This window comes from Eretmochelys imbricata, chromosome 10 (genome assembly GCF_965152235.1).
Source record: "Eretmochelys imbricata isolate rEreImb1 chromosome 10, rEreImb1.hap1, whole genome shotgun sequence".
Taxonomy (NCBI): domain Eukaryota; kingdom Metazoa; phylum Chordata; order Testudines; family Cheloniidae; genus Eretmochelys; species Eretmochelys imbricata.
In genome coordinates this window covers 7,208,848-7,222,702 of record NC_135581.1, presented here as the reverse complement: position 1 = coordinate 7,222,702, position 13,855 = coordinate 7,208,848, and the positions used below count along the sequence as shown (strand labels likewise).

General features: G+C 53.6%; 1 protein-coding gene across 1 annotated transcript in view; it reads left to right on the top strand.

The window, feature by feature from the left end:
• Positions 1-542: 542 nt before the first annotated feature.
• Positions 543-13,855, top strand: part of LLGL1 (LLGL scribble cell polarity complex component 1) — a 72,987-nt gene continuing 59,674 nt past the window's right edge. The window contains exon 1 of the mRNA XM_077827687.1: positions 543-760. Coding sequence (XP_077683813.1) covers positions 680-760 — 81 coding nt within the window. The 5' untranslated portion in view covers positions 543-679. The remainder of the gene's footprint in view (positions 761-13,855) is intronic.

Genomic DNA, 13,855 nt, shown 5'->3' with positions numbered 1-13,855 from the left:
CCCGAAGTGCTTTTATTTTCCCCGCACTCTTTGGGCCATCAGAGGTTTAGGAGCAATGAGCGCATGGGTCCCTGAACATCTTGGTCATCAGCGGTAGCTCACAAAAGCTTCTGCTCAAACAAATTGGTTAGTCTCTAAGGTGCCACAAGTCCTCCTTTCCTTTGGGCAGCGTGTGTGTGCGTGGCGGGGATCAGAATCCACCTTCTTTACTGTCCGGCTGCCAAACCTCTTCTCTGGGCACTGGCTAAGACAGGGCTGAGAACTCACTGAGGACTCACAGGGCAGGAGTGCCCAGCCGCCCCCCTCAGGATCGGGCCCCGCCCCGGCTGGGACTCCAAAGACTTGGCAGAGCTGGGGCGCTTGCGGGAGAGAAAACTACATCTCCCAGGCACCCCCGCGCCCCGGCGCATGCTCCCAGCAGAGGCCGGACTTCGCGAGCCGCTGGCCTTCGCCTCTCCCCCATTGTCTGGTTCGCTTCCCCCCGGGGTCGCTGATTGGCTCGGCCGGGCGTCGCTCACCCCCCCCCCCCCGCCTCCTCCCGAACGGCCCCTTCCCCGCAGCCCCGCCGCGTCCAGGCTGCGGGCTGGCGGCGCGGGGCCGGCCGGGTGCATGGGGCAGGCGAGCCCGCTGCCTGGCTGGCGTTGCGGGGAGCCCGGCGGCGAGCGCCCAGCCCGGCACCATGATGAAGTTTCGGTTCCGGAGGCAGGGGCACGACCCCCAGCGGGAGAAGCTCAAGCTGGATCTCTTCGCCTTCAACAAGGTGGGCGGGGGGGCGGCGTGGGGCAGGACCCCCCCCTCCCCACCGCCCAGCCCTTCCTGGGGTGCCCTGAGCCGCCGTGCGGGGCCTCAGCCAGCAGCCCCCGCGCCTCCATCCTCGCCTTGTTGGGGGGCGCTCGGGGTGTGTGTGTGTGTGTGTGGGGGGGGCGCTGAGCCGTGGCTCGGGGGCTGCCGGGGGGTCGGGCTGGCTGGGAGCCCAGCGCATGCCGGGGCCGGGGGCTGCTTGCCCTGCGCTCCCGCGCCCTCTCCCCGGGCTGAGCCGGGCTCCGCTGGGGGGCTGTGTTTGCTCCCCCCCCCCTCGGGGCGTCTGTCATCGCTTCTCTCCCCCTCCCCTTTGCCTGCGGGCCCCGGGGTGGGGGGGCTGGAGTTGGTTGCAAGAGTGTTTTTCTCGCAGCGCTGCGGGGCTGAGCTCGGCTGCTTGAGGCTGGCCCGGGGGCGCAACTTGCCCCCGTTTGCCTGTGTGCACCGTTGAATTTCGGGTGCAGGGCGGTACCGCGTTGGTGACAAAAGCTGAGGCCCCCCCCACACTTGTCCACCTCTTCCGCGGGCCACCCGCGCCCCCCTTGCAGGCGTCAGTCTCTGCATGTGTCCTGCACGCTGGCGCGGAACAATAGGGGGGTGCGGGGCGCCCGAGGCGCGCTCGGCCTCCAGCAGATTTACAGGGCGAGTTTTGCCAGCAAAACAGGCCAGCCTGGGGCGGGGAGGGCTCGGGCTTGGAACAGTTAGTTTTCAGTTACTCCTGCCCTCGGACGTGGTCTGGAAACCGGCTCAGGGGCTTTTTGCAGGGGAGGAGATGGAGCTGAAATGGAAATCAGCCCCTGAATTTCACTCTGGGGCAGAGGCTGCTAAGTGGCAGGGCTTTGGGCGGCGAAGCTCTGTGGCGAGTTCTCATTGCATCTCGGCAAAGGGGGCTTTAAAAATGCCGAATTCCCTCTGAGCTGTGTGCTCGCTTCCCCTTTGAAGGGGGAGAGCTGTGTCCCTTTGATTTATAGCCCGTTTCATCCTGGACTTTTGTCTCTTTATTGTGCAGGCTTAATAAGCCCGCTGGGATCTTTAAATTAACCTGGTAAGTGACCAGGGGGGAGTGATACAGAAGAAGACCAGGGATCCCAGGAGCAGGCGGTGCTCTGTGTACTCTCCCTGAAAATTACTGACATTTTGTTCCTTCCTTTACGGCCAAACAGGACTCCACGGTCCTTGGTCTCCTGGCCACAAACACATTTTATGAGGCAGGCAGAAGCCGCCTCTGTAGAAATGCTGTAAATGTGGCTGAACTTCCGCTTTTGCATCTCTCACTGGGTCGCTTTAGGGGCTCCTCAAGCTCCCCGATCTGGGAAGTGGAGTGTGATCCCTGCCATGGTGCTGCACACACCTGCACTTCCGATCGGCACCGCCGCGGCACAGCTGCGTGTTCTGGGGTTTTTTTAATGGAGATAAATAAAATCTCCCCGCTCGCTTGGGAGTCCATCCCGAACAAGAGCATCAAAGGTTGATGCTTTTTCCGTCCTGTCACTTGCACACTAAAGGAAGGGAGGTCAGTTACACTTTCTCACTTGTTTAGCTTGGAAGCGAACGCGGCATGATCCTGCCGAAGGAGCCCTACTTGCTTTGTGCAAACATCCGTGCTCGTGGCTTGACAGGCTGTGGGATAGTTGAAGGAAGAATAGGAGGACTTGTGGCCCCTTAGAGACTAACACATTTATTTGAGCATAAGCTTTTGTGAGCTACAGCTCACTTCATAGGATGCATTCAGTGGAAAGAAGGAAGAATGCCTGCTGCTAGGCTGCCCTGGAGTTGTAGGTCACACCTGGCAGCTCTGACCCGATGACTTTGCCTGGCCTTCTCTTCCCAGCCTTGCTCTGTTCCCTAGTGCTTGTCTTTCGGTGTCTCGTGGATTGCAGTAATACTGAAGTAGAGAGCGGGCCCCAGTGTGCAATCCCGGCCCCAGAGAGCTTGCAGGGCGAGTGGAAAGGGGAAGCCAGCGGAAAGGGGATGACTTGCCCACTGGCACACAGCAGGTCAGTGGCTGAGTTGGGGAATAGAACCCAGGACCCGAATCCCGGTCTGGAGCTCTGTCCACCTCCCATGGACCTCAGAGCTCTTGCATGTTGTCTGTATATTTCACAGGACTCTCAGTTGCCCCATAATGGAAGTAGATCTGGACCTTAGTGGTGACGATTTTTCCTTGAAAAGCTCATAGTGGGGCTGAAATGGGGATAAAACACCGCTGTCTTGGGGCTCGTCCTGTAGGGTTGTGGGGGTTTTGACCACCTTCTCTTGTGGTGTGTTAATCTGTTCCCAAAGTGAAGCCATAACTTGCCTAATGAAATAGGGGATGTGAGAAAGCAAGCTCTGGGGACCCACAGACCATGAGGCTTGGCTGCCTAAATGGCCAGGCCACCCGCTCTGTGCTTGGTGGTCCCACACTTCCCATGTCAGGCTGTGGGGTTGTACTACTGGCTTAGCACACTAGTGCTCTATGTGAATTTAGGCGGCTTTGGAGAGGTGGCTCAAGAACAGCCATAGGTCTAACTGGAGACCGGGATTCAAAGGGGTGTAGTGATGCAGATGTCTCCCAAACCAGCTAGCTGTGTGTTTTGGGCTTGGGAATGTTACTAGCACTTGAGTCCTGTGGCCAATTTGCTGGCTGTTCCGCTGTTTGCTAAAGCTCCCTCCTTAATATGTGGGTCTCCCCAGTGGGGCTGGGGACAAAGCCCTGAAAGATTCAGGTCTGCCCCCAGAGGAGCAAAATACTGGACGCCCATTGACTTGCCAGTGGGTTTCCACCTGCCTTGAATGAAGGATCTGGAGGGAGTTGCAGTAAACAGCAGCTCAGGAAAGAGGGGAAGCTCCACTCTGCGTGATGCTCTGGAATGTGGGGATGTCTCTAAATGGCCAGGAGCGTGGCCAGCTTGGTTGATCTGGGGAGGGCGTGGCCAGCATGATAACTGGCAGGCGTTCAGCACAGGGAGCGCGAGTATGAAGCTGAGCGTGGTCTGAACTGATAGGGACTCCTCTTGTGGTGCTGCATGCTGACAGCTGTAAGCAGATATTGGTTTTATCCGTTCCTGTTAGTATAGGAAGGCTTAATGGGCTGCTTGCCCGGAGCTAGCTATAGAATTCCAATGCCAGCAGGCGGCTCATGGAGATGGTATAGATTCACATTTCGTAAACAGATGCACAATGGCCATCTCTCGTGCACTGGTTATGCTAGCTCTTGTATTTGCAAGGGATTGGATTAGATCTGCCAGGGTCTCTGCCAGATCACCGTGGTCAGGGATGGAATACTAACCAGTTGCTTTAGACGCTGCACTGTCCATGGTCAGAAATGGGTCAGCCCAGCCTCTCTGTCTCTGCAGACCTGGGGACAGTTCTGGCTGCTGCTGTAAACCAGTCTGGCCTGGATACCTGTCCCCGGCACACAGCGACCTCCCTAAAGGGTAGCTTCTGCTACAGAAGCCAGGAAATGCTGTAGGTCAGGGGCAGAGCTGTGGGTCAAATGCAGGGCAGAGCAGTGCACAAGAAGCCATGTGGCCAGTGCAGTTGGGCTCTTGGTATGCTAACTCCTTCACGTCCAGAGCCTGATCCCGTGGGCTGGGATGGTCTCTCCATCCCCACTGAAGAGCAGGCAAGGGCTCTGTACCTTGCAGGATTGGGATCTGAATTACTCACCCGACGGTCTGTGATGTCCTGAACTTTGACCAGTCCTTGAGGATACAGATGTCTGCATTGCCTGTACATGGAGCCCCATTAGTCCCCTCCCCAAGCAGGTTAAGCTACAAACCCTAGGAGGTCACTTCATGGTTAGGGTTTTGAACTGGATGTCACTGGATTAAGGGCTGCAAAATCCTGGCTGAGAGTTACAACCTCCAGATCTGTCCCTCACTGAGGCTGTCTCCTTCCTGAGGCTCCTTGCAAGTGCTGGGCTTAAAAAGGGAAGAAGGGCTGTCAGCGGTGGCAAGTTTCTCTCGGGGCTGGGCCCAGAGCATTAGAGAGAGAGGCCTGGACTCATCAATGCTTGCAGACATCTGTAAAGGAATCCAGATGGCTCTGAGGCCGAGCTCGGGCACCCATCCTAAACCGCTTGGACAATCAGTGAGTTTATATCATCCCCTCCTACAGCCCTGACATCAGTTTGTGTTTACAGAACCTTTGTATTCATGGTAAGGCTGCAGATGGGAATAATTCCAACTTTGCCCATGGAACAGCTGCACCAGTGCTGACCCCGAAGTGCAGGCAAGGACGTGAACGGGGCTGCGCTGGAAGAGCTACGTGAGGGTTACTCTCACTTGTAATTGAGGCAAATGCCAATTGCTCAGTTGGAGCAAACCCAGGCGCTGTGCTTCGGAGCCGCATTGGTGTTGCTGACCTCGGGTGCCTGGATTAGGATTATTGCTAAATGCAAACTAGGCATGGGCACTCTTGCTCTTCTTGTTCTTCTTGCAGCTTTAAAGGGTTGGAAATAGTCGGGTGAAACTTTTCAGTCAAATAGCTTATTTGCCCCCAAACGCTCCAGGCAACTGAAACTATTTGTGAATTTGAATAGTTTTGGCTGAATTAAAAAAAAGAAAATCACAACAGTTCATTTTGATACTTTGCCAGCCAAACGTTTAACTTTTCACTCTGAAACACTGGTATGTAGAAATGGAAGTAGATTGGTTTAATTTTTTTTAAGGGTAGACGTGGTGGCTTTTTTGGGTCAAACAAAACATTTCGCTCAACCCAAACAATGTTTGGTTTGCTGAAAAATCCAAACGTTCCAGGCTGGGTTTGACCCAAAGGAAAACTTTGTTCGATTCTGCCACCCGACTGAAAAATCAACTTGCTCATGTCTAGTTGGGAGGCCCAATGCGGCTTTCTCTGTGGAAACCGCAGGGCACGGAGACCTTTGTTCCGTTTGAATAAGGGCTACAAAGATACAGTGGTGTAGGTGCGCTGCTGTGAGGATGCTCTAAGCCAGTGGTCCTCAAAGTTTTGTACTGGTGACCCCTTTCACACAGCAAGCCTCTGACTGCAACCCCCCGCCCCCGTATAAATTAAAAACACTTGTTTATATATTTAACACCATTATCAATACTGGAGGCAAAGCGGGGTTTGGGGTGGAGGCTGACTGCTCGCGATCCCGCCATGAAATAACCTCGCGATCCCCTGAGGGGTCCCGACCCCCAGTTTGAGAACCCCTTCTCTAAGCCCACAGGAGAAAGCTCTCCCATCGGCTTAATGCCACCTCTGCAGGAGGCCGAACGCAGCCTGCTCTGCGAAACTACAGGGCAAAGAGACGTTCCTTCACTTTTGAGTAACTTGTCTCTCTCTATCAAGTAAGAGACGAGTACAAATGGATAGTCTGGTTGGGAGCACGTGTGGCTAATAACATGTTATGGCCCCGTCACACGTTGGACGCCAGCCGGCCCTGTCCACGGTGGACAGAATACCACCTAGCTATGACATAACGCTGATCAGTAGATCTCGAGGTGCTTGACGAAGGAAGGTAAGTCTCCTCCCCTTTTCCAGGGGCCTGCCCGCCTTCTGGGATGGCTGGTGGAAGCAGATGGCTAAATATTTCCCAACCCTGGCTGAGGGGGGGCCACTGATGTGGTCCCGTTCCACATGCACGCTGAAGTGCTGACTCAACCCATGCTGTGTACAGACAGCTGTAGCGCGGCTGGCCCTGTGTCGTGTGGCCATTTGCCTCGCCCGTGGTATAGGCAGGCCTCTGTAATCGGTGACACGGGACCTGATCCTGCGGACGATTCTGGTCATAGCGCTTACTGCCTGGCTCGTCTCAGGAGGAGCGTTTGCAGGATTGGGGGTGTGATTTTTACCTTGGTATTCAACCAGAGACGTTCAAGGCTGTTGCAAGCTGCAGGGGTGGGGGAGCATGGTGCCGTTCTTGAGTCCCTGGGCGGTTACTCTGTGCTTGGGCAGTGGTTTTGTCCTGTGCTGGGGAGGCATGACGAGAGCAAGGTTGCTCTGCGGGGCTTGCTGTGGGTGCAGGACTTGTACGTGGCCGGGGTCTCTGTGCTGCAGCAGGAACTTGCTGAGGAGCAGCTCTGAGCTGCGTTCTGATCGCTGAGCGCTTCGGGATCGGATCGTCCACCTGACTTCTATTAAGACGTTCTCTCCCCCCCCCCCCCACCTTCTCAGCTTGCTTGAAATCTGACTTGTATCTGCTGTAACTAGGCCCAGAGCTTGCGTGCCAGATACAGCTCCTGGGGACGTCGTCTGGCGTGGCCGGGAGGGAGGGGATGTGCTGTAATATGGGCTTGGGTCATAGAGAATAGCTCATTAAGCTGTCGCTCCGACGAGGAGTTTGAAAGCTCTCTGTGGATTTAGTGGCAGAAGGAAGATGTTGGGGAGGGGGTGTGTTAATAGTGGAGGCTTGTAGCAGGATTAATTCACTAACCTTTCACCCTGGAGACCTGTCAGTTAACAAGTAAAATGCGCTGCCTCTGAATCTGATCCCTCGAGGTCACCGACTCTCGCGCTCGCTGCATAACTCAGGCAGCCCGTGCACGAGACCGGGCACTGGAGTGGCAGGTACCTCTGACAGCCGTTCCGCTGGCACCCACGGCTCCTTGCTGGCACTCGCATGCACCATGCCTACAGCTCTCCTCTTCCTCTCGCTGTCTCCGAGAAGTGCAGAGTTGTCTGACTGCAGACCTACCCTTCCAATACCAGTTGGGGGGTGGGCCCCTGATCCGTGGGGAGAAGAGCATCTCACGGGCAGTGACAGATCCTGGTTCCAGCTGTAGGACCAGTGATCTTCCCAAAGAAGCTGTGTTTCTGCACGGCCCAGTGGCTCAACTCTTTTAGCCTCGTCAAAACACAAGACCAGCTCAGTCCCCTCGGGGTGCTTGACAGCTCCCGGAAATCTGTAACTCACCAGAGCTTGGGCTCAGTAAAACTAGAGATGCCAACACCTGGGGAGGGAGTTGGTGGCACTGGGTGTCTCAGTGTGTGTGGTATCGGGGGCGGGGGGGGTTGTAGATCCTCTAGCTTGTCATTGATGAGACGGGAGCTCACCTCCCTCCCATCGGACCTATTGATCTGCTTTGGTCCTTCTTGTTGCCCTAGGTCATACTCATGGCCGTGCTCCCACAAAGTCATGAGTGATGTAATCTGACTCCCCAGTGTCGTTCCATCACACCGGGGTGAGGAGCAAGTGACTTGAGCCCTATAGCTATTTTCTGCTATATTTTTGAACCTATATTCCAGATGGCTTAATCAGCAATGGTGCTCCTCTAAAGGAGGGCTGACTATGGGGAACTAGCTCTTTATCCTGTTAAATGGCAACAGAATGAAAAGGGTCGGCATGACTCTGAGGTGGCCGCTCATCCTGGTGCACTCGCTAGTCTAGAGAATGGTGCGTGGGTCATGGAAGAAGGAATGTCTTGAGGATGGAGTGATGGCCACTTGTAAGCAGGTACTTTAAAGGGATCTGTTGTCAGAACTTATTGTCTCTTCCTCTCCGTTCTGGTTCTGAAAAATTGTTAAAAAAACCCATAAGAATGGCCCTACTGGGTCAGAGCAAGGGTCCATCTAGTCCAGTATCCTGTCTTCTGACAGTGACCAATGCCAGGTGCCCCGGGGGAGTGAACAGAACAGGTAGTCATCAAGTGATCCATCCCCTGTCACCCATTCCCAGCTTCTGGCAAACAGAGGCTAGGGACACCATTCCTGCCCATCCTGGCTAATAGCCATTGATGGACTCTCTCCTCCATGATTTTATCTAGTTCTTTTTTGAACCCTATTATGGTCTTGGCCTTCACAACATCCTCTGGTAAGGAGTTCCACAGCTTGACTGTGCATTGTGTGAAGAAATACTTCCTTTTGTTTGTTTTAAACCTGCTGCCTATTAATTTCATTCGGTGACCCCCTAGTTCTTGTGTTATGAGAAGTAGTTACAGTATCTACTTTCTCTACACCAGTCATGATTTTATAGACCTCAATCATATCTCCCCTTAGCTGTCTCTTTTCCAAGGGGAGATATGATTGTTCTGGCCAGTTATGAATTTCTGAAGATCCTCTTTCAAAGTAACCCAGCTCCAAAGCAGCTAGAAATGCAATGCCTCGTTTTCAAGCAGATGGGTAACTCCTGACCAGAAGAATGCACTGCATCTTGTCCAAGTGGGGCCTGGTGATGGCAGCAGCCCTGTGCCAAGACTCTAGTTTGTCAGTTGTTGGCTGTAAAAGCGACCACAAAGAATGGTTCGAGAACAGAACTAGGCAGAGGAACACAAACTGTGGAATGCAACCAGACAAGAGGAAATAGCTCTTTCCCTGAAAGGCTTTGTATGAAACCAGACAAGGGGAATGGGGGAGGCCATGCTAATTACAGGCGTGAGGGCCCCCCTCCTTCGACTCCTGCTGTAATATTTGGAGTAGTTATAATCGGACTCTCCTTGGGTGTCGTGGTGACAAGTACAGTGAGAACTGGATCTGCTTGAGCAGGATGGGCCTGTGAGCTTTGGTAAGCTCTCTCCAGACTTGTCATGGATTGTCCTGGTGCTGCGGTATTCTCCAGATGTGTAAAGTGCTCGAATATTTAGCCCTCCTGATGGTTCTTCCTAAGCTCCCTAGAAAGATGCACAAAGTATTGTACCCTTGGTTCAGTGTTGCGTCCCCTTAGTGGCTCAATGACCAACTAGAGCAGTGTTTCTCAATGACCAGGCTGTGGACCGGCGCTGCTTCCTGAGATCTCCCTGACACCGTTTAGGAAGGCAGCAAACAGGTCCCAGGTATCAAAAAGATTGAGAAAAATGGAACGAGAGGACTGTTTGCAAGCTGGCTGACAGCACAGAAAATCTGACCCGCTGGCCCTCTGACAATGACGAATCCCTGGCCAGATGGGAATGGCCAGCCGGGTGGGGACAATCCCAACTGCGTGCTTGGCCTCGACAAGTTCTTTATTAATTGGAATGTTCATAGTTCCTCCTGGTTGGAGGGCTTCAAAGCACTCTAGCTTCCTCCAGCTGAGGAAACACCATCGCCACTCAGAGGGCCAAACAGGTCCACGCACCCTCCTCAGGTCATGTACAGATCTGTGACAGGGCCAGGAATTTAATGTAGCAGCCCTGTCTCCTGCCTTGATGTCTGAGTTCAGTACCAGATGCAGCTGATGTTCCCTCCCTATCATTATTGTTCCTCTGGCTGGAGGGGGGAATAGCCATCTGAGTGGCTGCCATGAACTCATCTTCCAAACAGGGTGGGCTGGGAATCTGGTGTCTGTAGGAAAATGGGGAAGAGCTAATTAATTAGCTTCTGTAAGGAATTCTGTAGCTGGAAATGAGGCAGCAGACCCCACCCATTGGCTGCTTCCTGAGTTCCTAGTTATCCCAGGACAGTGATCTGAGATTTGAGTAATTAAACCAGGGTGAGACATGCAGATGTCTGTTAAACAGCCGTGCACCTGCCATACCTAGCTCACTTAATTGGTCTGTGGAAACCCATCCAAAAAGAGCACACCCGTGCAAGGGAAGAGCTCGGAGCAGCTGGAGCATGAGATAAAAATAAAGTGTGTTTGCTGCTGATGGCTCGTAATAAACCAAATCTTCAGCTCCCAGTGGGAGGCGGTTTGAGAGGTGGGAGCATTGGATTTTGGGAGCTGGGGGAAACATAAAATGAGAGATGGCTAACATCAATGTGTGTGTGGTAGGGGGCAAGATACTAATCTGCCGCTCGTTGTAGCTCAGAGAAACGTAAGGAAGTACTATATGCATCTGCAGTATGTCCTGCTTTAGGTTGAAAGGGAAAGGTTGTCTCCTGGCCCGGCAGGTTGATTGTCTGGGAATACTCTATGGCAGAGATGGGCAAACTACGGCCAGTGGGCTGGATCCGGCCCTCCAGCTGTTTTAATCTGGCCTTTAAGTTCCTGCTGGGGAGCAGGGTCTGGGGCTGCTCCGCACGGCTTCTGGAAGCAGTGGCATGGCCCCACTCCGGCTCCTACGCGTAGGAGCTACCCCTGCAGGTCCCATTGGCCAGGAGCTGCAGGGGCGGTGCCTGCGGATGGGGCAGTGCACGGAGCCGCCTGGCTACACCTCCGCTTAGGAGCCGGAGAGGGGACGTGCCGCTACTTCTGGGAGCCGCTTGAGGTAAGCGCTGCCTGAAGTCTGCACCCCTGACCCATTCCAGTGCCGCAACCCCCTGCCCCAGCCCTGATTCCCTTCCCACCCTCCAAACCCCTCAATCCCAGCCTGGAGCACCCTCCTGCATCCCAGCCCTACCCCAGAGCCTGCACCCCAACTGGAGTCCTAACTCCCCCTGTTCCCCATGCCCCAGCCCTGAGCCCCCTCCTGCCCTCTGAACCCCTCGATCCCAGCATGGAGCACCCTCCTGCACCCCAAACCCCTCATCCCCATCCCAGAGCCTGCACTCCCAGGTGGAGCCCTCACTCCCCTTGCACCCCAACCCCAATTTTGTGAGCATTCATGGCCAGGCATACAATTTCTATACCCAGATGTGGCCATCAGGCCAAAAAGTTTGCCCACCCCTGCTCTATGGAGTGATGTGTCTTAGGGGCTTATATGATCCCCATTCCCATAATATATGAGCACCTTGCAGTCTTCTGTGCATCTGTCCTTGCACGTAGGGAAATATTAATGACCATTTTATAAGTAAAAAGAAAAGGACTTGTGGCACCTTAGAGACTAACAAATTTATTTGAGCATAAGCTTTGTTTGTTAGTCTCTAAGGTGCCACAAGTCCTCCTTTTCTTTTTGTGGATACAGACTAACACGGCTGCTCCTCTGAAACCTGTTCAGTACTAGTGGAAGTCATTTTATAGGTGGTGCACAGGCTAAGTGACTTGCCCAAGGTTGTACAGGAAGTCTGTAGCAGAGCAAGGAATTGAACCTGGGTCTTCTGGGGCCTAACCACTGTGCGCCATTCCCCTCCAAGGGAGTTGGAGGTGAAGCCTCTGGTTACAGAGGGAACTGCATACCCATTTTATTTCAGTGGTGATACCAAATCCTTTCTGTCCTGTGTGGGCTCAGGGGATCCCATAGCCCTTGATGTAGGAGAATTGTGAATGTTTCCCTTCCATTCACCCCTTGTGACTGTGCCATGTCTTGTTGGGAACAATGAATTATTTCCTTGTGCAAGGGACTTGGGAGAGCTGGGTTGAATTCCTTGCACTCATGCTGACCTATGACCTTGGGCACGTCGCTGTTCCCGACCTAGATGGTGGGTGACGCTTCCCCTGTGAGAAAGGGTGTTGAGGGCTGTAAATGTCACTCGCTACTTATGAGTAGCTCGTTGGTGTCCTACACTGGCTACCTCCAGCCCATGTGTTTGAGCTCCTCTTCTGGCAAAACAGTTGAGTAGTTAAAGCAAAGACTGTCCTGGCTCAGCCACTTACTCGCTTTGAGACCTTTGGCAAGTCACTTAGCCCATCTTTGGTGTATCCTCATTTACAGAATGGAGACCCACATCCCAGAGGGGCTGGGGGCGAACTGATAGCTGCAAAGCACTAGAGACCCTTGGATGGAAGGTGCAGAGGGAGTGTGGTTTGTACAGTGCCCTGGGGCTGAATGGCGGGTCTGCTGGCTCTAGTCTAGCTCCAAGGAGCCTGCATTCCAAACCCTTGCTTCATACTCTGTGACTCCTCTGGCTTGCAGAGGATACAACTCCTGTCCCCTTCTTCCTCCCATGGACTGTGTCTTCAGCGTAGGCCAGCACTAGGGACAGTGGGTGCAGTACTGACTCTGAGCACTAGCAGCAGAAACCATGTTAATAGCCGATGCTGCAGAATCTGTTTTCCTTGGTGTCATCCAAGCAGTCACCAGGCCCTGCCCTACTTAGCTTAAGAAATCTGGGTGGCTTGACAGCAGGGAGCCTAGAGCTGTCTGGCTTGGTGATGACAGGCTAGCTGTACACGTGTCCCACAGGAGGAGTAACATTGGCACCCAAGTCTTTCGAAGCTATCTGATTGCTATCTTTTAGGGTGGGAGAGAGGGCACATGTGTCCTACTCCCTGGATCGCCTTTGCCTGACTGCTGTTCACTGGAACTCTCCACTTGAGAACGTGGCAAACTTTAGCGCTGGCCCCAGCCCTGTTCCCAGGAGAATTTTGGCGATATCACGTCCAGTGCATCCTCAAGAGCAAGGTGACAAGGTATCCCTTTGTCCAGGGTGTGAAGCCCCTGCTGGCATACAGACCCAGTCCCCAAACCTGGCCTTCATCGGGCTAGAGCATTAAGTTGTTCCCATGGCATTTCAGTCTTTCCACTAACCTTGTGTGTGGTGCTGTTTCAGAATATCCTGCACGTAAGGAGATCTGTGGGTCTCTAAATACCAGAATAGGCCCAGCAGCCACTAGCAAATCAGCGGTTTTACGATTCGTTCTTACCATGACGAGATCCCGAGTCTGTTCTGTGTTGCTACTTTGCAGAGTAACCATGTGGGGCTGAGATTTCAGGGAACCTAGTTGCTTGTGCTGCAGCTGGTGTCTGTGCAGTGCATGGTCTTCATAACAAGTGGTGTGTTTAAGATGGGGCGGATCACTGATTTCTCAAGGGTTTTTGCCAAGCCATCCTCTGACAGGTTTCTGGTAAACTTCTCCCACTACCTCTCAAGCTGCCTTGTTATAATCTGATCGTGTATTTAAAAATTTAGTTGTCTTTGGACTGTAAGTTTACCAAAAAAAACGTTTCTGGCCTTTCTTTTGTACAAGAGCATCCTCTAGTCTGGTCCTCATCTAACTCCCCGCTACGTACTGTTGGAGAAAATACTTTTGCTTTAAAAGGGGCACTTGGCTGCTGTGGGTGACAGATGTTCCACGAGGAAGCAGGCGGTTAAGATCTGCTAAGTGGACGCAAGAGTTGAGTCTGTGTGTGGAAGGTGCAGTTGGGAAGATCCTACAGGCCATATGGTGGTGATATGGCTATGTCTACGCTACAAACTATGTCAGCAAAACGTATGTCACTCAGGGGTGTGACTATGCCACCACCCCCGAGCGATGTAAGTTCCACCGACATAAGCGTTCGTGTGCATGGCACCATGTCGGTGGGACAGCGTCTGCCACTTGCGAAGGTGGGTTTTTTATGCCCACAGGAGAGCTCTCTCCCATCGGCATAGAGCG